Source organism: Pseudopipra pipra, chromosome 19 (genome assembly GCF_036250125.1).
Source record: "Pseudopipra pipra isolate bDixPip1 chromosome 19, bDixPip1.hap1, whole genome shotgun sequence".
Taxonomy (NCBI): Eukaryota; Metazoa; Chordata; class Aves; order Passeriformes; family Pipridae; genus Pseudopipra; species Pseudopipra pipra.
Window position 1 is genome coordinate 5,721,941 of NC_087567.1, and position 23,408 is coordinate 5,745,348.

The 23,408-nt window shown below is 56.0% G+C and overlaps 1 protein-coding gene across 3 annotated transcripts in view; it reads right to left on the minus strand.

The window, feature by feature from the left end:
• The window catches only part of ITGB4 (integrin subunit beta 4), a 29,598-nt gene extending 6,395 nt beyond the window's left edge, over nucleotides 1-23,203 (minus strand). Inside the window, exons 1-35 of one of the 3 annotated variants that reach the window (XM_064675827.1) lie at nucleotides 22,260-23,203; nucleotides 18,124-18,215; nucleotides 17,740-17,822; nucleotides 17,177-17,278; nucleotides 16,569-16,773; nucleotides 15,927-16,023; nucleotides 15,337-15,508; nucleotides 14,455-14,718; nucleotides 13,956-14,045; nucleotides 13,668-13,790; nucleotides 13,385-13,552; nucleotides 13,037-13,113; nucleotides 12,671-12,882; nucleotides 12,304-12,407; nucleotides 12,049-12,147; nucleotides 11,217-11,343; nucleotides 10,955-11,074; nucleotides 10,354-10,460; nucleotides 10,019-10,052; nucleotides 9,381-9,569; nucleotides 8,739-8,842; nucleotides 8,263-8,321; nucleotides 7,650-7,673; nucleotides 7,330-7,478; nucleotides 7,077-7,256; nucleotides 6,347-6,495; nucleotides 5,620-5,824; nucleotides 4,938-5,098; nucleotides 4,399-4,579; nucleotides 4,047-4,184; nucleotides 3,345-3,527; nucleotides 3,006-3,137; nucleotides 1,800-2,000; nucleotides 732-905; nucleotides 75-248 (exon numbers count right to left, since the gene is read on the minus strand). In XM_064675827.1, the coding sequence (XP_064531897.1) occupies nucleotides 75-248; nucleotides 732-905; nucleotides 1,800-2,000; nucleotides 3,006-3,137; nucleotides 3,345-3,527; nucleotides 4,047-4,184; nucleotides 4,399-4,579; nucleotides 4,938-5,098; nucleotides 5,620-5,824; nucleotides 6,347-6,495; nucleotides 7,077-7,256; nucleotides 7,330-7,478; nucleotides 7,650-7,673; nucleotides 8,263-8,321; nucleotides 8,739-8,842; nucleotides 9,381-9,569; nucleotides 10,019-10,052; nucleotides 10,354-10,460; nucleotides 10,955-11,074; nucleotides 11,217-11,343; nucleotides 12,049-12,147; nucleotides 12,304-12,407; nucleotides 12,671-12,882; nucleotides 13,037-13,113; nucleotides 13,385-13,552; nucleotides 13,668-13,790; nucleotides 13,956-14,045; nucleotides 14,455-14,718; nucleotides 15,337-15,508; nucleotides 15,927-16,023; nucleotides 16,569-16,773; nucleotides 17,177-17,278; nucleotides 17,740-17,822; nucleotides 18,124-18,215; nucleotides 22,260-22,264 (4,684 nt within the window). In that variant the 5' untranslated portion in view covers nucleotides 22,265-23,203. The remainder of the gene's footprint in view (nucleotides 1-74; nucleotides 249-731; nucleotides 906-1,799; nucleotides 2,001-3,005; nucleotides 3,138-3,344; nucleotides 3,528-4,046; nucleotides 4,185-4,398; nucleotides 4,580-4,937; nucleotides 5,099-5,619; nucleotides 5,825-6,346; nucleotides 6,496-7,076; nucleotides 7,257-7,329; nucleotides 7,479-7,649; nucleotides 7,674-8,262; nucleotides 8,322-8,738; nucleotides 8,843-9,380; nucleotides 9,570-10,018; nucleotides 10,053-10,353; nucleotides 10,461-10,954; nucleotides 11,075-11,216; nucleotides 11,344-12,048; nucleotides 12,148-12,303; nucleotides 12,408-12,670; nucleotides 12,883-13,036; nucleotides 13,114-13,384; nucleotides 13,553-13,667; nucleotides 13,791-13,955; nucleotides 14,046-14,454; nucleotides 14,719-15,336; nucleotides 15,509-15,926; nucleotides 16,024-16,568; nucleotides 16,774-17,176; nucleotides 17,279-17,739; nucleotides 17,823-18,123; nucleotides 18,216-22,259) is intronic. The other 2 variants (XM_064675829.1, XM_064675830.1) reach the window with 2 other exon arrangements.
• Nucleotides 23,204-23,408: the final 205 nt, after the last annotated feature.

Consider the following 23,408-nt stretch of genomic DNA (forward strand, 5'->3'; position numbering starts at 1 on the left):
AACAGCTCATGGATGGACAGTGGCTTGGCTGTTATGGGATGTGTGGCTGGGAGCAGACACTGGACAAGCTGTACCTATGTACTTGCAAATCCCTGTGGACCCATCAGTCATGTTTATAGAGTCCCGAAAGCCAATGCTGGGGTAGTAACCCTTCACCTTTGCCCTGCTCCTGAAACCCACATCCCAGGGCTGTGGGATTGTCCTCCCAGCATCTTCACGGATGGGAGGGAGGAGTGTCCCTGGGTAATCTACAGAAGCAGTGCAAGAAGAAAGAGAAAAACACCATTGGAAACACTTCAGAGTGGGTTCAGCCCAGGTGCTGGTTCCTGCACGGATGACTTTTTAAAGCTCAGGTTTGAGGAATCTTTTAACAACCTTCTCTCAGCACAGCTGACATAGAGGCGTAGAGCTGAAAGGCAACCATGCTGCTAGACAGAGTGAGAAGAAGAGACACGAGCTCTTCCTGGACTGCTTTGTGGGGTGACGATAAGGATGGAGCTCCCTTTCCTGAGCACTCAGCATGTTAGGGATGGGAACCCTTTCCAAACTGGTCTAGGAGAAGAGGGACCTTAGCAAAGCACCAAGACATCAGTGGTGAGGACATGACCTTCCTGACCTCTGGTTCATAGGCCCTCTTAGCTGTCTTCACCCCAAAAGGACTTTAGGGCACGGATCCAAAGACAGTCACGGGGGTGGAAGGGAAGGATGGGTCCCATGGCTGCAGTACTCACCATGCCCCATCTGCATCGTGGAGTACTCTCTTGTCAGCGAGGAGCTCCCCATCACCCTGTGCTCCTGATGCACATGGGAGCTCAGCTGGTGGTAGCTGGTGTTGGTTGTCCTGGTCAGGGAGCCACTGGCACTGCCGGGGAAGGAGAAGTCCACGCGGCCGTTCAGCAAGTGCTCTGTGGAAGAAGGCACACAATGAGGGATGTGGCTGTGGGCGGGGCTGCTGCTCCAGTTTCCACGGGGAGGAAGCAAGAGGCATCACGGTGTCCCCTGCCTTGGCTGTGTTCCAGCTTCAGCCACTCCAGGAGCTTGTTCTGGGGCACTACACCTGGGACAAGCCACAGGCACCCGATGTGACGATGCAGAAACAAAGAGGTAAACAAAAACACCCAGCACCAGACACACCCCTGGTGCCCAAGGTAACTCCAGACCTCGGCCTTGCTGGGGCACTGCCTTGTGGTTGTTGCCACGTTCTCTCACATCTCTCCTTAGATGCAAGCACAGGTTTGTAATTTCAGATTTAAAAAGGAGGCTGAAGAAGGAAAACGGCCCTTTATGGAGGTGGTTTCTCCAAATCTCGTTCTGGATCTCATCTCAGCTGGATCTGAAAAGCAAACTCCACTCCATTGTTTTGGTCCTCGACAAACCCCCGTCCCCTCCCAGGGGGGCAGGAGAGATCAGCTACCCACGAGAGAGTGATTTCTGTTTAACAGTCCAGCAGATCTGCCCCAGAAGCTCAGGGCACTTAATTAGGGTGGAGAGCTGCCTTTGGAAGTGGCACTGCCATCATCTGAGTTTGCTCCTGCCTCGAGGGTCCAGCCTTTTGTAGAAGCAACTTGCTAGCAGGCTCCCAAGTCCATGCCGAGATGGGGGTTACCTTGACACTCTTGTGAGCAGACACACCAGGACAAGGTTTTGAAGCAGACCACAACAGTGCATCACACCAGCACGAGGATGGGCACAGAAGGGGAGGGCGGGGACACGGACTGGGGCAGGTCCCATCCACTGGCCCCTTGGCTCAGAGCAGGACGAGACAGGACACTCGGTGCCATAACGAAGCCGTCCTTCACCTGCTTGGGGCCGAGGTGTCCCACTCCTCCTCACACTGCCAGTAACCACGTCGCTGTCCTCCTCGTGGAGGAGACCCTCGGCGTCCGAGGAGAGGCGGCTGCTGCCAGAGAGGCGGGGAATGGTTTCAGGTGGGAGCCTCCAGGTGATGCGGCGAAGGTCCAGGTCTTCTCCCAACAATGGCACATATTTCCACCTGGAGCCTTTTGGGACAACGCAAGCACTGGTGTTGGCATGACTTGCAGGGGGCAGGGTGGGCTACCCACCACCTCCGTGCTGCTTGCTGGGGAGGGGAAGGGGCAGGAACCGGTGGGAACAATGTTCATTCGCAGCCCATCCCGCCAAGTGTTGGCTGATGAGTTCAGGCGGTGCAACCATCGTGGGACTGGTGGATGGAGAATGGTGGGAGCGTGACAGGCATGGGGCTCCTGAACCCCCAGACTGCTTTCCAGCCCTGTGTCCATTGTGACAAAAGGTGAGAGTCAAAGTCCCACCACACGACTGTCCCTGTCACAAAGAGTCTGCAACAATTGTCCTCTGCTCAGGGGAGGTTTCATCACTCCTCGATGTGTGCTTGGGATGGTCCAACTCTTGATGTTTCCATCACCTGGCTCTCTGAAAAGACCAGGGACTCGCTCTTGGGTCCCAGGCCCTGAGAACCCTCCCAGAGAAAATCCTACTGACAAGCCTCATCTTCTCCCTTATGGCCCATCTTCCTCTCCTTGTCCCAGTACAAAACCAGGGAGTCAGACTCATTCAGAGAGCAAAGTGATGGAGGAAGCGAGGCCAGTGCCTTCCCAGCACTGCTGAGTTCCCTCCTGTTGGCTTGGCTAGGACCCTGAGTATCCAAGGAACTCAGAGGTCTGTGCATTGCCAGTGCTTGTTTGCTGACACCAACTTGTGATCCAACCAAATGGCAACAGGAAGGGAAGACGAGCAGGGAGGGCCATGGAAAGCTCCTCTTCCACCCCACACTGAGATTTTTCTTTGCCTCATGGCTAAGACAAGGAGACACTGGTCTTATTTACACTGTGACCAGTCAGGTGTTCCCATGGATGCAGCTACTGAGCTTTGGAAAGGCTGATCTCCACCATCTCCATGACTTGGATCTCCCCATCTCCGAGAGGAGGAAAGGAGTAGTGCAGCAAAGCTGCTGTTGAGGAAAACGAACGTTAAAAATGACCTTTGCAAAACTCAGAGCAGCGTACCTGAATCATCAGAGACACTGGGGCGCTTGCTGCCGGCCGGGGAGCGGAGCACATCCGTGCTGTACATCAGGTAGCTGTCGTAGTCCTCACCTCCCTCTGCATCAACGATGGGGACATCAGGGATGATGGGGACTGCAGCACAGGTGGAAAGTACCGTTAGACAAGCAGCAAAGAGCCACTTCTCCCACGCTCAGGCTGGCCCTCAGCATTCCCAGGGGTGGCTGGTGCAGCAGAGCAAACATCAGGGGATGTTTGGGACAGGGAGGCAGCTGGTGGTGATGGGGAGCACTCCCCAGCACTGCTCCTGCTCCCCTGCTCCCCACCCAGGCAGGGACTCACTGGACATGGGGCGCTTGGGCTGCGTGGCGAGGTTGATGGTGGCTTCTCTCTCAGGCCCCCAGCCAGCACCATTCCTGGCCCTCACTGTGTAGCGATAGGGCTGCGACTCCCGCAGGTTTTCAATCAGCACCATGCGCTTCTTCGGGTCCTCGACCAGCACCTTCTTCACCGGGCCGATGGGTACTGCAAACACGGGCACGCCTGTCACCCACAAGACACAGAGGACCCCACAGCACCCCACCCTGGGCTCGCTGAGGTTTGGTGTCAGGACACAGCCCAGCAGCTCTTTGGGCTGCTCACAACAGGCATGACATCGTCCCGGGGAAATTCCCAAACTGAGTGCTGAAGCCAACCTACACCACAGGTCCCTTGTTGCTGGTGTGTCACAAATAGCACCTTCCTGGCACCCTATTCCTAGGTCTAGATCTACGAACTAAGTTTTTGAGATGAAAAACGACATAAAACACTATGGAAGTGAATGGGAACAGAGAGTGTCCTGGGATCTGCAGGATTAAATCCTGACTGGTGATTTTTCTGCACTCCTTCCATCAAGAAGTGACCCCTCCAAATCCCAGTTCTCACAAGAAATATGCTGGGAGCTGTTCTGGTTCTGCTTCTGTTGGAGACCAGCCCAGCCTGCAGAAAATGTACTCTTGGCCCCTCAGCCTGGCTGGACTGACCCATCCAAAAACAAGCTCTTACTGTTGTCCTCGTTGACAAGTCCATAACTGACTTCATAAGCCGTGATCTCCCCGTTGGTTTCCGCAGGCTCAGCCCAGCTCAGCTGTGTCACAGTGGAAGACACAACATTGAAAGCCAAGCGACCAGGCTCGCTGGGCACTGGAAAGGCAAGAGCAGAGGGTCCAGGTTACTGCAAGTCAAGCGCCAGCAGATGCCCAGAGTTCCCCAGATCCCAGCTGGGTTGCAGTGGGAGATGCTCAGTGTTTGACCCCAGACCATCAGAAGCTCAGGGCTGAAGTCCTAACCCCATGTGGGGTGCAAAGGCACAGACTTGCTCCCTACATGGTGGGAAGAAGGATGTAGAGTGGCTCACCCTCCTCCAGTGTGCGGCAGTGGATGATGTCAGAGTAAGCCCCCTCACCCAGGGTGTTGTAGGCACAGACTTGCATCTCATAGTCACAGAAGGGGTAGAGGTTACTCAGCTCTGCTGATGGTGTTTTGACATCAATGAGATGGGCTTCTGACTCGGGGTCCCCTTGGATCCAGTATTTCACCTGGCAAAGCAAGAGCAAGCTGTGATTCCTTCAGATCCTCATATAATGAGTGAGAAGTTCTCCGTTTCTTACTAAATCTGCTCTGGGAAGGGTGTTGTGCCATTCCTCTGAAATGGGAGGCCACAACAATCTGGGCATTTCATGGGAAGTGATGGAAAGGAAGATGAAACCACCAGGAATCTTTCCTGCAAATCCCACATCCACCCAGCAATGGTCCCTTAAGGATGGAGGGGACCAGAAGGAGTGAACTTGCTCCCTCTTTTGTGTGTCTTCTTGGATCCCTTCAGTACAAATGATTTGTGTGAAACACCTGCAGGATGGGACCCACACTCTTCCCCAGGATCCACCCACCCCTTACCTTGTACCCCAGAGGTTTTCCCGGTGGAGGAAACCAGTTGAAGCTGATTTCCCTGGAGCTGAGGGCACGGGCATTGGGATTAAGTGGTGCACTCAGGCGGCCTTTGGGGGGCTGGGGGACTTGGGCCAGGCCAGTCATCGAGGGGACACCATCCACCAGCTCTGCAGACACGAGGAAGAAAGACCACATCAGTGCCAGTCCCCACCTCGGGAGAACAACAAGGAAGTGTGCATCTTCCCAGCACTGCCTTGCCATGCTCTGAAAAATATGTTATTTATTTTTTGATCCACTTGATAACATCCCTTACAGTTTTCCTTGTCCAGTCACAGGAACCACCAAGCACTGCTCGTGGCAAGTCCCACCTCTCCCATATTTTTATAGCTTTTCATTCGAATTCCCAAGGAAAAGGAATAACGAATCCGCTCTATCTCCTTCTGCGAGGTATATCATCCCTCTTCCTCCCACCCGCTGTCCATTCCCAGTCGTGCCTCTAGAGGGAGGCCCAATTCTACCGGTCGGAGCGGGAGGAACATCCTCGCTGCCGCTTTTCGGGCGAGGAGCAGCGCTGGAGCTCCGTACACCACCCTCGGGGTGGGCTGGGCTGGCGTGGGGGTCCCCGCACCCCCGGCTGCCATTCCCACCCCCCAGCTGCCATTCCTACCCCCCGGCTGCCGGCCCCTACCTGGGTCGGCGATGGTCACCGTGGTCTGGGGGTATCGGCCGATCTTGGCGCCGTACTTGGGGTGGAGGAGGTCGACGGCAAATTGCTTGAGCTGGCAGTTGTTTAGGAGGGTATCTATTTCAGTCAGCTCCAGCAAGGGCACCTGCACCTCCTTTCGGGTCTCCCCGGGCTGGAAGACCAGTTCACCCTCTGTGAAGAGATAGTCCTGGAGGAGAAGGAAGAGGTGCGGGATGAGGAGAAGGAGAAAGTGTGTGGAGGAGAAGGAAGAGGTGTGTTCAAGGCAAGGCTGGATGGGGCTCTGAGCAGCCTGGTCTAGTGGAAGGTGTCCCTGCCATGGCAAGGGGGTTGGAACAATGATCTTTAAGGTCCCTTCCAACCCAAACCATTCTATAATTCTATGATTACAACCCACAGCATCCATGAAGAGGCTCCCAGAGAGCTTCCCCTCATCTCCCAGTCAATCCCCATTTGCCCCACGTTGCCCACAGCTCCAGGGGCAGCTGGTACCTTCTGCCTCAGACACAGGCATCTTTTCACATCCCTGAGGCACAGGGAGCAAGGGATGGAGAGAAATGTCTACCCTGTGCTAACCTTGGGTCCCCCCTCTCCCAGCCACATCCCCTTCGAGGCTGATCAATAGCTCTTCTGCAACCCTCCGCATTGGCTCTTTCCCAGCCCTCCATTCCCATTCCTTCCTGCCTGCCAGGCCCAGGAGCACTGCCCTTACCCTGCCATTCTTGGCGGTGAGGTCCCGGGTCCTGTAGGTGACTTGGGATTTCCCGTTGTCTATGATCTCCCGGAGGACAGGGATCTTGGCCAGCTTGTCAAAGCGGCTGTGGGAATAGGCTGGCTGCAAGAAGGTGATGAGGCTGCTGGCTGCAAGAGGAAGGAGGGAAGGAATGTGTAGAGCAAATAAATGAAGAATCACATTACAAACACTCAGGTGTCCTCCATGAACAGAGTTCCCATCACCCACGGGTGTGAACTGTGCTGAACTATACTGAAGTATTACTGCATGGGCTGGAGATTTCACCACTCCCAATTTGTTCTCTCTGCTCAAAACAGCCAGGCAGGAAGCACAGACAAAGTGCTGGGGACATTCACCTGCCCCAAGCACAGCAAAGAGGTTCTACTTCACTCCAGCAATCTGTGAACTGGAGCAGCAGAGGCACATGGTCAACCCTGGATCTGTCATGAAACCTGTAGCACCTAGACCTGTAATGGTCAAATAGTTGGGTCTCTGTCAGCAGGAATGACGACTCTCCTTTGGATGTTTTAAAAGATGCTCCGTTTAGACCCAGGTGACCAGAGAGGAGTCACCAAGCAAGTCTCTGCTCTGTGATTTGGAGCTGCTCTAATATGCAGACTGTGCCTTCCCTACAAATCACATCTGTCCATCTGGACACAGGACACCCAAACACAAACACCCTCCCCGTGCCATGGTTGCAGCCCTTCACCTTGTTCTTTGATGATGGTGATGTTGACAACCCTGCGCCCAATCTTTGCGATGCCGTTGGGGACCTCGATGGCCTCCACCTGCAGCTGCTTCTCATCATCATCCTCCTCCCTGATAAAGAGCGGGACACGGACATCCACCAGCTCCACGGCCTCCTGGAACTCCACCATGCCCTGAGCATCTGGGGGAAGGGCAAGGATTAGAGGTGGGAAATGCCCCCCCACGCCCAGCCAGCACTGGGCTCTGCTCCCCACCTTGGTCTGAGGTCACAGTGTAATAACCCGGCGCAACCTTCAGGTCGTTGAAAGCCTCGTGGGAAACGTGTTTTTCCACAGCTTTGATGATGTCTGGCTTGGCTGAGCGAGGAGCAGTGAGCACTGTGTCCACAATGGTGTGATCCTGCCTGGGAGGGGGGAAGAGAAAGGCGAGAAAGGCAAGGAAAAGCTGAAACCAGAGTTGCTCATGTCACACCACAGCTCTGGGGCCACTGAGGGTGTGGAGCATTCAGTCACCCCATAAGTGTGTGTGCAAAGAGGGAGAAGCTGCACAAGAGAGGGCTGCAAGTTGCTCTTACCTTTTCCCAGAATTGGGCTGTAACCTGGGGGAATAAAAAAACCAGATCAGAGTGACTAACACATCTGGAGAGACAAAGTGCTGGGTGAATCACTGCCCTGTGCAGGTCTGAGCTGCAGCACTGCCCTGCAGGTGCCAACCCATCCCACAGAGCCCATGGCCCCAGCACGTTCTCTCCTGCCTGGCTGCTCTCTCCTACCCTGGGTTTCCCAATGCAATGAGAAACATGCCTGCAGGGGAGATCACATCTTTATCAGGCCGTGGGGAGAGGATACCACTCCCTGCTCAGCAGTGGCATCCCCAGACTTCTCCCAGCCTGCACTCCTAGCTTTGCACCAGGCTGAAACTTTCGAAGCCAAAGGGAATTTTCCCATTAAGCACCATGCAATCAGGATTTGTTCCTGCTGGTCCAAAGCCAGAGGTAGCTGAGATCTCCTGCACAGCTGGGTGGGTTCTGCTCTGCAGCCCTGGGTGGGTGAAGCAGCACTCCAGGCTTGTGCCAGTGGTGTCTCACAGACCACGCTCCTTCCCAACATCCCAGATTTCACACCCCATCAACAGCAGGGCCCTGGGGGAACCCTGCCCTGCAGGAGGTCTCTCCCCCACTGACTCACCTGAACTTGGTCTGCTGGAGCTTGTGGCAGCCAGGGATGTGCTTGAAAACATCATTCAGCTGCAAGGAGCAACAGGGACTTTCACAACATATCCCTTGCTGAACAGGGATGTGCTCAGCGAGCAGACACTCCTGCCAGCAGACATGAGAGCCCTTTGGCCACCCCAGGACCTCCCCCCTCACCCTCCCACACCAGGCAGAGACCTGGTTTCTCCCCAGGACGTGGCAAGAGGCAGAAAACTGAATCCAAACAGGAGCTTCAGACCACACAGCCCAAAGCAAACCTCAAACCTCGTCATTACGATGAGATTTGAAATCTGTGCTTTCTATCAGAAAGAGGAAAAATTTCTCCTTCCCTTCAAGAGCTGTCTGGGTTCACAGGGAAGGGGCACTCCCCCTTCCCAGTGTCACAGACATCCCCTCAGTGTGGCTGTCCCCCTGTGCCACCCCAAGCCCCCCTCGTGCCCAAGCTCGTACATTCTCCTCCACTTCCTTGCGCAGCTGCTCGCACTCCCGGGTGTCCGGCTTCGTCAGGTTCTGCGTGAAAAGCCTTGCCAGCCTCAGAGACAGCCCATAGGGAACTGGGAAGACAAATTCCCAGATTAGAAATTCCCACTCCTTCCTTCTTGCTCAGAGAAATAACCCACCCAAAAGCTGGAAGCACAGGGACACACAGGATGCTCGGTGTCCAGATGCGTCACCAGCATCCAAACCCTGTTGCCCCAGCAGAGAAAACCCTCTGAGAACTGGAGGGATAACTGGGAAGCTCTCTGCCAGAGCCAGCAAAGGAAACAGTGCCCAGTGGTGGCTTTGGACTGATGAGGCAGTGAAATCAAGGCTGGGTCACTGAGCTCATGAGACCAAGACACGTGCAGTGTTCATCTACCACGCAACCAGACTGTCAGAAGGTCTCCAGGGGTCCTGCTACAGGGCTGGACACTGGGCTGTGCTGCTCAGCTTCCCCCAGGATGGAAGCAGGTAAAGAAACAACCCCCCTTGAAACTGGGCTTGGAGGTAACACTCTGGCTGCTGGGGGTGGGGGCCACCACCAAGCATTCAGGTCCTTTAAGGCACCCGTGGCATCTCCTCTACTCCCTATCCCTCAGACGTGGCACTCACTGAGGTCTTTGGGGTTGGTGGCAGCGGGGGAGGCAAAGCCCTGCTTGTGGACATTGTTGTGGATCTTCCAGCGGACAGTATCCCGACCCTTGAGGGATCCACTGCGCACCATGGGCGTGTCCAGGTGGTCGGAGGACATGAGGCTGTGCCGAAGCATGTAGTGATCCTCCTTGAAGCCAACGGTGCGACCTGCAGAGCCAGGGGTAGGATCAGAGCCTGGGCACTCTGGGACAAGGCCAACCATCAACATCCCAACACCAGAAACTTTGTTCTGGGGAATCTTCAGGGTTTCCACCGTGCCAAGAGTGTTGGGATGTCAGGAGGGGAGTGGGGTGGAGAGGGCAAGGGGTGTCCATGAGTGGGGAGGACACACCTCACCAGCTCGGCATTACAAGGGACACTGGTCAGGGACAGCCAGAAGTGGGATTCCCAGCAGGGCACCCCAGGGTGTGGGGAAGGGAGGGAAAGTAGAGCAGAAGCTCCAGGGCTTCTTGGCTCAGGCTCCCTGCTAGGAGCTTTCTCCCTGATCCACCTCCCCAGCTCAGAGAGGAGAAGGGATGCTTATCCCACTCCCCCCCAACCCAGGCAGGCAGTGAACCCCACAGATCCCTCTCTCCCCCTGGTCACAGGACAGGTACCTCGTGCACAGCAGGGAAGCAGGGCCAGGCAAGCCTAGAAAACAAATACACAATCACTTTGTGGCCAAGGGCAAACCCCCCCCATTTCCAGTTGAGAGGATTCACATCAGCAGGATTGGGTAGGCAGTGGGTGGATGGGGCTCTGGAATTGTATTTTAGCCAAAAATCCCAGAGCAACTCACGTGTCAGCAACACCAGAGGTGCTGGACACTACTGGGACCCAGCTCCTGCCAGTCTGGCCATGCTGGAGGCTGGATAGATGCTAGGAATTTGTCATGTTTTTGGCTTTTATCTGGTCCTCTCCCCAGGCTGGGGCAGCCAGTTGAGGCACTCACCTTGCAGCAGGCACAGAACTTCCAGCAGAGCAGCAGCAGCAGCCCCAGGAGCAGGATGAGGAAGATGAGCAGCGGGATGAGCCAAAAGAAGCTCCTTGGTGGGCACTCTGCAAGCGACAGCAACGTCACTCCTGGGCATCAGCCCCTCTGTGGGGTGTGCAGGGAGGGAGTGGGGAGGCAGGGACAAAGGGGAAAGGCTGGACCACAGCTCTCTGAGGAATGGAACAGTCCAGTCAAGCTTGGGAACCCCTCTCTTGGCGCTCACAATAAGAAGTGCTGTTCGGGGAGAACTATCACAGCTCTGCTCACATCCAGCCACCCCAAGGGCCTGTGCAGCACCTCGCATCAATCCCTGCCCACACTGGCAGTGGAAAGGCTCTGAGCTCTGAAGGTGCCACACTCCACTCCTTGCAGTTCACACTGGTGACAGCCAGTGTCACCCACCCTGTCATGCAGGAAGGTGGGCAGAGCAGTGCTGCCTGTAGCTGCACCTGCCCAGGGGCACAGCAAAGGGACCAAGCAGGGACTGGAGGTGCTGTGGAGCTGATCACTCTGCTCCAGACCCCAGGCTGGACATCCCCCCCTTCGTCCTCCTGCTCACCTTTATTCTTCTGCACACGGACAGTGGTGTTGGGGAGGACACTGGGGTCTCCCTCCAGGGAGTAGTGGTAGGTGCAGTCATCATCCTCATCCTGGAAGGAGCAGTACTCACCAGCCTCCTCTGAGGAGAGAGGAGACAGGGTTGCAAAGTCACCAGGGTCAGGAAAGACTTGGGGAGCAGCCCTACATGTGCACACACACGCATGGGGCAGGGGGCACAGGAGACTCCACACATCTGCACCCAGATCTGCTTCTCGTAGTACCTTTCTTCAGCTCTTCCACCATCTGGATCTGGAGGTGGCACGTGCTGCAGTTCCCTTTCAAGCTGCCCGTGCCCCAGGTCTGGCAGCGGACGCAGTCCCGGATGCTCTCGCACACAGCCTGGAAGCCCTGGGCACATGGGGGTGGGACAGTCAGGAGACAGCCCATGGCAAAGGGAGGGCATTGCCTGCGAAACTCAGAGCTGGAGAGGCAGCGTTGTGTCCTCACCCCAGTGCCAGGGCAAGGTCAAAGAGAGGAATCCCTTAGAACAAGCAGCTTAAAAAAAAGTATTTATAAGCCCAGGAGCCCAGCCCTTTTACCAACAGGCTGCATTTGGGCAGCAATTAGATCTTCTCCCATGGTTTTGGAGGCTTTTCCAAAATATGACAAAGCCAGCTTTCTCCACCCCCACTGTGGGATTAACCCATGTTTGTCAATGGGGAAACTGAGGCACGAGACTGTCATATGTGTTCAAGGCCAAGTTGGATGTGGGCCTGAGCAATCTGGTCTAGTGGAAGGTGTTCTTGCCCATGGGAACTTCAATGTCCCTTCCAGCCCAATCCTTCCTATGATTCTATGAAATGAGTTTTTTCCCATGCTTGAGGCAAATCAGAACAAGCCAAGAACCAAGCTCAAACCTCTGCCCTTCACCAGGGTGCAGATGAACACACACAGACACTCAGCAGTTGCTGCTGGTGAACTGGAGGGTGAAGAAAGCCCTTGGCTACAAAGCAGGATTTTGCTCCTGACTGAGATGTGCCTTCATCTCTGCCTTGCCTTCCTTCCCTGAGGCTCTGTGTGGGAAGGAGAGCTGACAAACCCGCAGGGACTCACCAGGGAGTAGCTGATTTCACAGGTGGAGCTGGTGTACAGCGAGGCCATGTCACAGATGCATCTGCCACACTCGCACCTCCCGTGGTTGTTGCAAATGCCCTGGGAGGGAAGAGGTGTCGGTTTGCATCCGAGAGCAATCCCAGGGCACTGGGAGTCAGCAAGGTGCCAGCCTCAGTGGCCCAGAGCTTCCAGCATCGGGGCAACTCAACACAGCCCTGCCTGGACCTGTGGTGGGCCTGGCAGGGCAGGACCTACCCCTCTGCTGTCGATGCAGGTGTCGTTGCTGGTGGGACACTCACAGCCCGGGCCCTCCCAGCCGCTCTCACACGCACACGCGCCCCTGGAGCAGCGACCACGATCTGGGGGCAAGAGGATGAGTCACCCAGTGCCCAGCACTGCGCTGCTCCCACGCCCCTGCCTACAGCTCCCCCACTCCCCTTGGGGTGCAAGCAGGCTCCACGGCATCCTCCCTCCTGTTTGCAAGCACAGAGTCCCCGCAGCCCATCACTGGTCACTCAAACCCCCTGTTCCAGTGCCACCAGTACGGGGACACCCTGCTGTAGCACCAGGCCCAGCATGTGCCCCAGCTGGGGGACGCTGGTGCCTGGGGGGCTGCTCTCACCGTTGCAGAGGAAGCCGGAGGTGCGCGGGCACTGCAGGACGTCGTACTCGCAGAAGGCCCCGTCGAAGCGCTGCACCAGGTCCTCGGAGTAGCACTGGCACTTCCCACACAGGCACTCGCCCCTTCCCGAGCACGGCTCCACGTCCCCGGGGCGGATACAGGCCTCGTTGTTGGGGGACGACGCCGGGGAGCAGTCGCACGTGTCCCCTCGCCTGGCAGGGAGGAGATGATGCTGAGAGAGGTGGGAGCAGAGCAGAGGACAGCAGGGTCCTGGGCAGAATGCCCTGGGCGTGAGCTTGTGTCACTGTGGGTCCCCAGACCCAGCAGGACCCCTGGGAAGGGCACAGAGCTGGACATGGTCCTTACCAGCCTGGGTGGCAGATACACTGCCCACAAACAAAGTTCCCATGGAAGCTGCACTTGGGCGAGTTCAGCTCTTGTTGCTGGAAGAGAAGAGAGAAGAGGCATTGCTGAATGGGCCCAGTTGTCCCCAGGACCAGTTCAGGAATCAGAAAGGCAGATCTGGGGGCAAAGTCTTTCCCTGAAGACCAAGTTCTGCCGTGGGACAGCACACCCAGCTTGGTACAGGCAGTGATGGAGATCCTTGGCCAGGCTGAGCCTCTGCTGGGCACCACTGAGGGGTTGAGAGGGACCAGCCAATGCACTCCCACCCCAGGGTGGCCAGGACTTCTCTCTGCAACACTCCCCCTGTACCTGTTCACAAGGACACACGTCGCAGACGACCAAGGCTGAGACTGTGAGGCTGTCGCTCAGGGATGTGGGTTTCACTTGGATAACTCCCTGCCGGTCCCTCTCGGGGAGGCTGCACACGTGCTGCCCACCAACGTACTCGAGTGCCTTCACGTGCATCTTGAACTTGCCCTGAAGGAAGGGACACGTGGCAGGGACGAACCAGCTCTGCTGGACCACAGCCCTGCCAGACGTGGAGGGCTCAGCCCCTCACACCTTCCACCTCCACGGCCATCCGAGGACTTACCACTTGCCCACGGGTGATGTGGAAGGAGCCAGATTCTGTCTTTTCATACATTGTGGAGGTGAACTCTGTCTTCATGGCCCTGGGAGTGAAGTCAGCCCTGATGTCCATCTTGGAGCGGATGCGCTGGGTGGCAGAAGACAAACAGTGTTGATTTTCAACAGTACCCTGTGACCACCCCATGGCCTGCTCCAGAGGGGCCACATCCTGCCTCCTGCTGCTCTCCTGGGTAGGAGGTGCCAACCTCTGCCCTCCCTGGAGCTGGAGCAAAGCCCCAGAGAGCACCGTTACCTCAAAGGCTGTACGGATCAGCTCCACAATGTTGGAAGAGTCCTCCTGGAGCACCCCAATCTCAGAGATGGGAAAATACTTGTGCAGCTTCTGCAGAGAGACAGGAGCCCCCTGAACCAAGGCCTTGAGAACCCTTCTCTAGCACTGGAGTGGGCTCTACTTTGAACAGGACTTGGGCCAGAGACCTCCAAAAGTTCCTTCCAACCTAAATTACTCTCCAGCTCTGTGCTCTTTACAAGAAACAGAAACCAATACAGGGAGATCTCTAGAAGCCCCAGTTCCTGCACCCAATAATACACCCTGAGACATCCCACAACCCAGAGCAGCCCCATAACACAGTGTGGTACCCTCCAAAACATCAAGGTGTTGGTTTAGCACTTGGGAACTAAGTGCTGAGAGATGGGAGAACACTTTCTCCTCACAGCCAAGCTGAGGCAGAGGAGCAATGGCCCTGGAGGAAAGGTAAGCCCACGTGGCATCACTGCCATGGTCTCCTCACCTCATAGTAGCTGTAGGAGTGGTTGGTGACAGCAAAGATGGGGATGATGTTGTGTTGGCCCAACAGGCGCACCAGGGTGGGCACTGAAGGATAGTCCTGCCTGGTGTCATACACGTAGGTGCCACGGCTGTCTAGGTGACACTGCTCATCGTTTCTTGCCAGGATCCCTGCCAGGACGTTGGTACCATCAGCTTCGTAGTGAAAGGCAGATTCGGTGGAGAACACGAGCAGGTGAGTGCTGTCCTTTCTCCAGCCAATCTTATCCTACAGCCAGGGAGGGGGAGAAACAACCTTTATCTCTGTGCCCCCCAAGCTCCTGCACAGCACTTACAGTCAGCACTGGCAGGAGCTGGAATACCCACGGGGCAAGGCACCACCTCCACCTGGCAGCAAACACAACCAGCTACATGGTCCCAGGAATCCAGGCACCCCCAATGCATAGGGTGTCTCCCACCCAGCAGCTCAATGCCAGGCACATGTATGTACAGAGGGCAAGCCCACACTTTTCTGGACATGTTTGGAGCTGTGCTCATCCCTTAGCCAAGAAGCCAAGCCTAAGTGGGCTGTTTTCCAGGGAGCAGAGTTTCACCACCGCAGGCACAGAGCGAGATGGAGCAAAGAGCACACGCAGAGTGCCCAGCAAGCAGCTCCTGTGCTGGGGATCAAACACCAGAACACACATGTTCTAAGGCTTAGGAAAAATTGAGAAGGCAAAACAGCTTGGCATTTGGAGCATGTGGCTGGGAGGGCAAGAGCTGACTGTAGATGAACATATAACCTGGGGTCCAGCACGTGGCCCTTCTGCTCATCACCCGGTATCAGCAAAGCTCCACTCGTTAGAAACAGAGCCCACACGGCTCCTGCAAGCCTGGCCACCCTCACCTTGCAAACAGCTGTCTGCAGGATGGCATCAAAGCCGCCCTCAGGGGCGTCCAGGTTGCCAGAGATGCGCTCCTTGCGGAGCTCCTGGCTGAAGTGGTTGATGTTGCTGGTCAGGCGGATGACGTTCTTGAAGGAGAAGGGGGAGTCGGCGTTGTTCCAGGGCTCGCGCAGCCTAGGAGAGGAGGGGGACCGGGGTGTTTGCAAGGCCAGGAGCAAAGGGATGCCTGGGTGCAAGGAGAAGAAGGGTGGAGAAAGCACCTAGGGACCAGGGAGTCCCTTAAGTGAAGTCATGGAGTTGAGCCGGCAAGCCACCAGCACTGAGAGGCAGAAGGGATGAGGGAAGAGACGGAGGAGAAGACAAGATGTGGAGGGAAGGTCTGAAAGTGGAAGAGGACACTGCACAGGCATTGGCATGGTGCTACAGCAATCCCTGAGGGATGGGGAGGCCAGGGTGGACACTGGCAATGAAGGGAGACAGGTGGACAAGGACCTTGCACTGCAGACAACGAAGATTAGGAAAGCCACAGAGAAAGAGAAGGCACCTGTCCTCCCTTCTGCTCCCACCCCATGCACCCATTGGGCTCACTCACTTCTCAGGTCTCATGTCTGTCTGAGGGGAAGAGACTTTGTCCACAAACTTGCCGAATCCGATGGTGTAATTGGAGGTCAGTTCTTGCAGGAACTCCGCTGGGAGGAGGGGAAGGGAGGGAGGAGGAGACACATAAATAAAGAGATGCCTACGAGCTCACTGCTCCGGGGAATGAAGTCCTGTCCTGGGCATCTTCTCTGCTGGTCAGGCCTTAGGTAAGACTCGCAAACTGTCAGCTTTTAAGATCTTTGGGCTTAGGGCTTGTCTTTTATGGGGTAGAAACCTATACCCTGTTTGGCAGCCCCCTTTGCAAAACTGGAGCTTCTGCAGCAGCACCCCCAACACCAAGGGGTTCAAGATGCCAAAGCCCCTGCACAGACCAGCTCTGTGGGGCACCAGCCCCTGCTCTGGGCTGGGAGGAGAGAGCACACATGATGATCCCTGCAGGGCCAGGAGCAGCATTCCCCCCCAGGGCTGCACAGAGCAGTGGTAATAAGAAACTGTAATTAAAACAGACACCTCTCAGCCCACTGCCAGCTGCATCCCTCCCTCTGGTGCTGGCAGAGGACTCACAGCCGCAGGCAGGAGAGAGCTGCCTGCCTTCATCAAGCTGGCTCCCCTCCTCTCCCAGCTCTGGTCTCACCTAGGTTTTGGCCCATGCTTTTGAGGTTGTCCAGATCATCAGACATAGAGTAGGAGAAGTCCATGAGGATGTAGAGATCCACAGGGCTCTCCAAGGGCTGGAAGACATCCATGTTGAAGCTCATCTCCTCCCCAGCTCGCAGCCGCAGGTACATGCCCTGGGGGGACACCTGGGTCCTCTTCAGGGATGTGTTGATACTGGAATTCTGTGAAGAAGAGGGATGTGAAGGGGGTGGACTCCATCTCCTGAGTAGATGCAATGAGGAGGAGGCAAGGAACAGGGAGGTGCGTGGGAAGTGCAAAGGCAGGGATGATCCTGCTCCCCTCCCTCGTGTACTGTACAACAGCCTCCCATGTCCACACGTGTCCAGCCGGGCACCTCCTCCATATCTTGGCATTTTGCTTACATCTGTTTTTCCTGAAAAGCCACCCCAGCCCAGAGAAATCAGGGCTGGTGCCCAACAGATCCATCAGCCAGAGAAAGCAGAGCACGGGTTTTGAGTAAACAGAGATCTAGACTTTTTTCCTGATGAAGGCCCTAGAGGGGGATGCAGGATGTGAAGGACCCTTCAGGAGAAGCCGAGCAGGGGCTGTGTCCCCAGCACCCACCTTCTGTGTCTGCATCTCGCCGCGGGTGCTCACGATGCTGCCCTCCCCGCAGCCGTAACGCTGCAGGTTCTCCCGCAAGTCACAGCGCGGCTCCTCAAAGCTCTGCCAAGGGAGCAAAACCAACGTCAGAGCCCCAGAAAGCACCAGATCCACCAGGTTAAGGGGGAAATACACAGGTCAGGAAGCAGGGTCCTCTGCTGAGAACACTGTGAGCTTTTGGGAGCAGGAGCAGGGCAGAGAGTTGGGGATGTTCCCCAGCAGCAGCAGTATGTGACCACCAGTGAGTTACTGGGTTGTCTGGGATAAAAGTCTTCCTCCATCCCTTGCACACACTGTTTATGGCACACTGACATTTTCCAATAAACCCCTGTATCCCTGGAAGTTTCCCCTGGGCTCCCCTCCCTCCCCATTTGTCCTTACCAAAGGAAACACACATTTCAATGCTTCCCACAGAAGAGAAGGGGGAGCTGACTCTGCTCATGTCCCTCTCCCACTGAAGGTGGTGGGATCCCTCCATCAGCAGGGTGGGAAGTGGAGCCCCAGGCTGCCCTGCCATGTCTCACCTCGTCGGTGCAGAAGGAGCAGTCCTTATCCACTCGGATGCACTCGGTGCAGCTCTTTGCCCGGGACAGCACACAGCGGTTATCTACCAGGAAAAACCAGGGCATCAGGAATGGGGAAAACAAAGTGAGCTGTGGGAGGGCATGAGAAAGGCAGATCCCACAGAGGGATGGAAGTTTTTCCTGGTTGGTTGGTGGAAACTGGCTACAAAACAGCAGTGGGGTAGGAAAAGAGGGGCCCCAAACGCGGGGAAGTTGGAAAATGTGAGGAAAAGCACACAACGGGTCTTCTCTGCATGAGGACTGTCATTCCTGGAGCCCAGGAAGGATGCACACAGTCCTTGTGGGGCAGCTCCAAGGGGAGATGGCAGACAGGGCTCCACTCACTTTTGTTCCATTGGCAGAGGCCGGTGGCACAGAGCAGGAACAGGAGGAGCAGCCTGGCACACGCCAGCACCAGCACATCCATCCTCTTCCTCCTGAAACACATGGATTGCTACGTTGCAGAGAGCCCAGAGATGGAAAACAAAGTGACTGTCCACAACTCTCCCCAGAAACAAAACTGACCCCTCCCTTCAGCTATTTCCTATCACGCTAAGAGTTTCCAGGATGGTCAAACCAACAATAAATAGAGGGTGAGGCCTTGGGAAATGCCAGACTTGGAGTTTTGGAGCTGCTGAAAGAATCCGTGGTCTTGAGAGCCTTGCAGCTCCCCTTTGTGCTGTCCAGGGCAGCAGGACCCCTCATGTGGATCCAGAGGTCAAATCCTGAACAGAGAGAACCATTCTCCCTGCACCCACATGTGACTTCAGTGCCATCCAGAAGTCAGTGTTTGGACATGGTAAACAAAAAGGACAAAGTTGGAACTCAAGCTCTGCTGCTGCTGTGCCAGAGGGTGGCTTTGGCACCTGGCAGGGTAAGTAAGAGCAGCCAAGAAGAAAAAAACCAAAACAAAACAGTGTAAAGACATCTTTAAAGCATCTCCCTTCTGGAAGGTGCAAGTGTGAAATATAATGCAAATTAATTGTCTTATAGCTTCTTGCTGTGTCAGCCCTGACTCTGAAATAAATGAAAAGGATGTAAAAACCACTTAAAACAGGGGAAGAAAATGCGTGCAGCAAAGATATCCAAGTGCCCTGAGGAAGAACCAGCACACAGAGCAGTCACTTGGTGACTCCGTTACTAACAGCCTGGGGTGCAGGGGAACCCCTGGAAAGACCCACTCTGGTCTCAACAGCACCAGGTCACACTCGGCTTCTGCATCCTGCATTGGCCACTGAAGCCAATGGAAATGAACTGAATGCAGAAATTGTTGTGACACAGGGCTCCAACCAACACAGCATCGACACCTGGGGACACCTCCCTTGGTGTTCTCACTTGGTTCTCTGTGACAGTCACTGGATACATGGATAACAAATGACAGGACATTGGTATCTCATTCACCCTCTCAGCTGTGCCCAGAGGGATTTATCACAGCAATTAATGCCCCATGGCTGAAACATGAGAACTGCAGAAGCCTCAGGGCAGCATCTCTGGGGGGAAACCCAGGGAAGCTTTGCCATTAGTCAGGACCTGTGGTCAATGTGCTGTTTTTCCAATGTGCTCTGTAGCCTATGTGCTTTTTTTCTTATGGGTAAAAGGTATCATTTGACCAAGGCAGTCCCTCTGCTTCCCTCCCTGCCACACTGACCACCCTCAGCTCAGGCCCTTTGCAGGGTTGGCTTTGGGTTGTCCCTGTTCCCCCTAGCCAAGCCCCAGCACTGGCTCTGAAGCCAACAGTTATGCTCATCCCTGGACATGCCTGTGACCCCCTTCAGGGACAGTCCTCACGCCAGCACTTGCTGGCAAACATCCTGTCCCCTGCTACCAAGACAGATGGGTTTTAAAGCCAGGAAAATCCCTTTTTCCCTTGCTCCACCCCAGCCATGCCAGCCCCGGAGCTACGGAGACACAGGGAGGTGCCAATTAGAGGTGAGATGAAAGGGCAGGGAAGTCCTTTGAGCCCTTGAAGGGAAAACGCAGTGAAAACATCCCCTGAGCACCCACCAAATCCTGTCTGCCAGCATGACAAGGGCCACGAGGAAAGGATTGAGTGTGGGACTGGATTGCTCAGCTCACAAGGACCTCATCCATCTTCCTCTAATCACTAGTTAGGAAAACGTCACCAAGGAATGGACGGACACACCCTGGGCCTTGGACACACAAACTGCCGTCACCACTTCTCAAGTGCCGAGATAAAAGGCCATAAAACTCTGCTCAGTATTAACAGTCCTGTTGCCCTGTGAGCCACCAGCCTCCAAGGATTTCGCTGGGCAGGTGCCAGTGGGCAGGGCACTGGTGGCACAGAGCATCTGCTGCCACTCGGCCCTGCAGGAATGCAGCCTGCAATGTTTGTGCAAAAACATGGGAGCAGCCATTCCTCGATATCAGAAGTGCCCTCTGGAAGGGAAAACATCGCTTTCACTTTGGGAAAGCTGCAGGATTTGGTTGGATTTGCATGATGACAGCAATGGGGAAAAAAAAAATCTGTTCATTCGCGCAAAATCGAGGAACGAGGCGAGGCAGCTCCTGGATGCACACAGACATCCTCCTCCATCCCAGACCACTGCTCCAGCATTTCTCCTGGTCTCCTCCCTCACCCCCAGCCTTTGCCTGCACCTCAGCACAGCCAACAGAAATATGCCAGGAGCTTGGAAATGCTGGGGCTGGGTACTTCATCCCAAAAAACCAGGCAGTGCAAAACCACTGGGGCAAAGGGACAGAGGACAGGGTTGGAGTGTCAGATGGGGGAGAGGGACCAAGGAGCAGGTTATGATGAGTCAGGAGCCCATGGCAGGAGTCTGGTCCCAGCTTCCATGCAGGGGACACCAGACGGGTCAGGGACACAGAAGCAGGAAAGAGAGGGAGATGCCAGAGTTCCTGGTTCAGCCTTTCCTCCCTCTGGTGGGAATTGCCCTTTCCATGGCTACAACGCCCCTGTCCTGCTGAGGGGTGTGTGGGGGCTGTGCAGAGGCCTGACCCTGTAGATGGGAGGAGGCATCTGGAGGAACATCTGTGTGTGCTGAGGATGGGCAGCACAGTGACAGCCCCAGCGGCTTACGCAGGCTCAGTTCTTATCCCAGGGCAGGGCTGTGGGCTCAGGGCTACAACTCATGCTCTCTCCCTCCCTGGCACACGTGGTGGCACAGAGCTGCCAGGGCCGTGCTCCAGAACTTGGAAATTATCAAGCCAGACCCTCAGAAAACTGTCAAAAACTTGACCTGCAAATCAAATAATCTCTTAAACACAAGATCATATTGATCTTTGGGTTTGTTTGCCTTCCCCATCCATTTCCCCTCCTTCCCCATGAGAGCTCCTGCAGCTGGAAGGCTCTATGTGGGTGTCTCCATTTGCTGTTTCCAGCAAGAAGGGAGATCTCAGCTCTCAGATTGAGCTCCAGATCTGAGACCTGGTCCCCAGCAAGGGACAAAACACAGCAGGACGCAGCCTGGGACCCACCTGGAGCTGCTGGGAGCTGGTTTGTGGCCAACACCACCCTGTGCTGGCAAAGGGCTGGTGGCTGCAGTACCCTCTCCTCCTTCTGCCCCCCGGGTTTGGGCAGGGGAAAACCCCGAGGGTCAGGCAGGAAGGTCAGGACCTTCCTGGGGGGCTGCCCAAATGCCAGCACAGCCCCGGGACCCTCCCATTCCCTCCACGTGCTGCTCCTGGCACATTCTCTGCTCCTTTGGCTCCACAAGACACTTTCCCTCCCCTCTACGGGTGCTCCTCATCCCTCTTTCCCCCCACCTAACCCATGCCTGTCAGCTCCCTCACACCAATCCTTCTGCCCATTTCCCTATTTCCTGGCCCTTTCAGATCCACCAGCTCGCAAACACCCGGACACCGGCGGTTCAGCAAAGCCGACCCTGAATCCCCACTCTCTCCTGGCTTTTCCCTCCAGGGACTTCCCTCTCCTTTCTCCCGCCTCGCAGGGGGTTTCAGGCAGCCACTCATCCTGGAAAACAACCTCCGGGGCTCCGCGGGTCGGAGGCACCCGCAGCCCGGCTGACCTTGCACACTGTCACCCGTGAGAGGCTCCCCTGGGTGCCAGCTCCGAGGCACCTTTCCCCCTGGCAGTGGGCTGACAGAGGCAGGACGAAGTGGGCAACCTTTGGAACCCGCAACAACCTGTCCCCAAAGGGCTCTGCTCTGCCTTCCCACCTGGTACCCCCACTGCCACCCCCAGCCCCGCTCCCAAATACCTTCAGAGACTAAAACTGCCCCGTGCAGCCCTCAAAGCCCTGCTGGGACACGAGCGTTGCCCTTCGCAGCCAGACAAGAGGCACGAGACGGCGTCCGACAGCCAAAACCAGAGGAAAACACAGGGAACGAGCAGGCAGGGGCTGACTGACCCCCGCGCTCCCTGCCCTGCCTACCTGCCCGTGCAAGGAGCCCCGCGCCTTATTCCACCCCCCAGTTAATCAGCGCAGCAAAGTTCAAGCGAACCGGACAGCACAGAGCACAGATGAATTAATTCCACAAACCTCATTAGCGCTGGGTCTGACTCAGTGTCCAAATCCTCTGCCGCAGCCCGAATAACAGGCACCCACACACCAAGCCAAGAAATTCTTCCAAAGGCAGAGGGGGAACGTGCTGGTTCACTGCTGCAACTTGATTTCCAGCTTTGGCCTTTCTTTCTTTTTTCTTTTTTTTTTTTTTCCTCCCTCCTCTCTATTTTCTGTCCCTTTTCTCTTTCCGGTTAAACGTCAACTCCCGGTCCGGCGGGGAGGGCAGCGAGCCCGCGATCCCACATAACTCCCCGCCGATTTCTGTACCCTCCAGTCAAATATCGACTTTCTTCTCGCTCTCCTCGCTGTCCCGGGGCTGCCGCCTCTTCCTCCCGAGGGGCTGGCAGGGAGGAAAGGTGGGAGCCGCGATAAATGAGATTGGATCCCAGGTGAGGACGAGCTTTATCCCAGCTGGGAGGGAGGAGGGGGTGCCCGTGACGCAGGGTTGGCATTCATTCCTCCCTCGCACACCTGGACGGGCCGGCACAGCCCTCGCAGCCGCCCTGGACCCTCCCTCCGCACAAGCACCATCCCACAGGAAAAGGACCGAGCAGTGGGAAGGTGCTGCCATGGGAAGGGTGCGTGGAAGGGGCCGCTTGGCTTCACCTGCCTGCTCAGGGCAGAGCTGAGGGAGCTCCCCAGCCCCTCCTTGCCAGGGGTTTCTCCTCCAAATTTCCCACTGGCACGAGTGGCAGTGTCACACCCAGTGCCCAGGTAACTCCTTGCTGAAACACCAGGTAAATTCCTGCTGTGACAACCACACAACTGCCGACCCAGCCTTGGTGCCTTGCTTGCAAAGAGGACAGAACTGCACCCCGCTTTATCCAGGGCATGAGCACGGCAGCCCACTCCCCACCTGCAATAAATCTGGCTCGAGGGTCAATGCAGCCCCTTGTAGCACCGTACATGAGACCCATCCATACCTGCTCCTAATGCATCCACCACCACCCACTGCTGCAACAAGCAGCGATCCCACCACTGCATCCAGTCCTTCTGCTGGGCTGAATCCAAACCCCCTTCCCCAAGGAACAGCAGAGGAGGGTTTGGAGTTCAGGAGAGGTTATTTTTCTGCCCCACAGCACCCTTTTGCTTGAGTCGGGGGTTTGTCACAGGTCAGACCTGCTC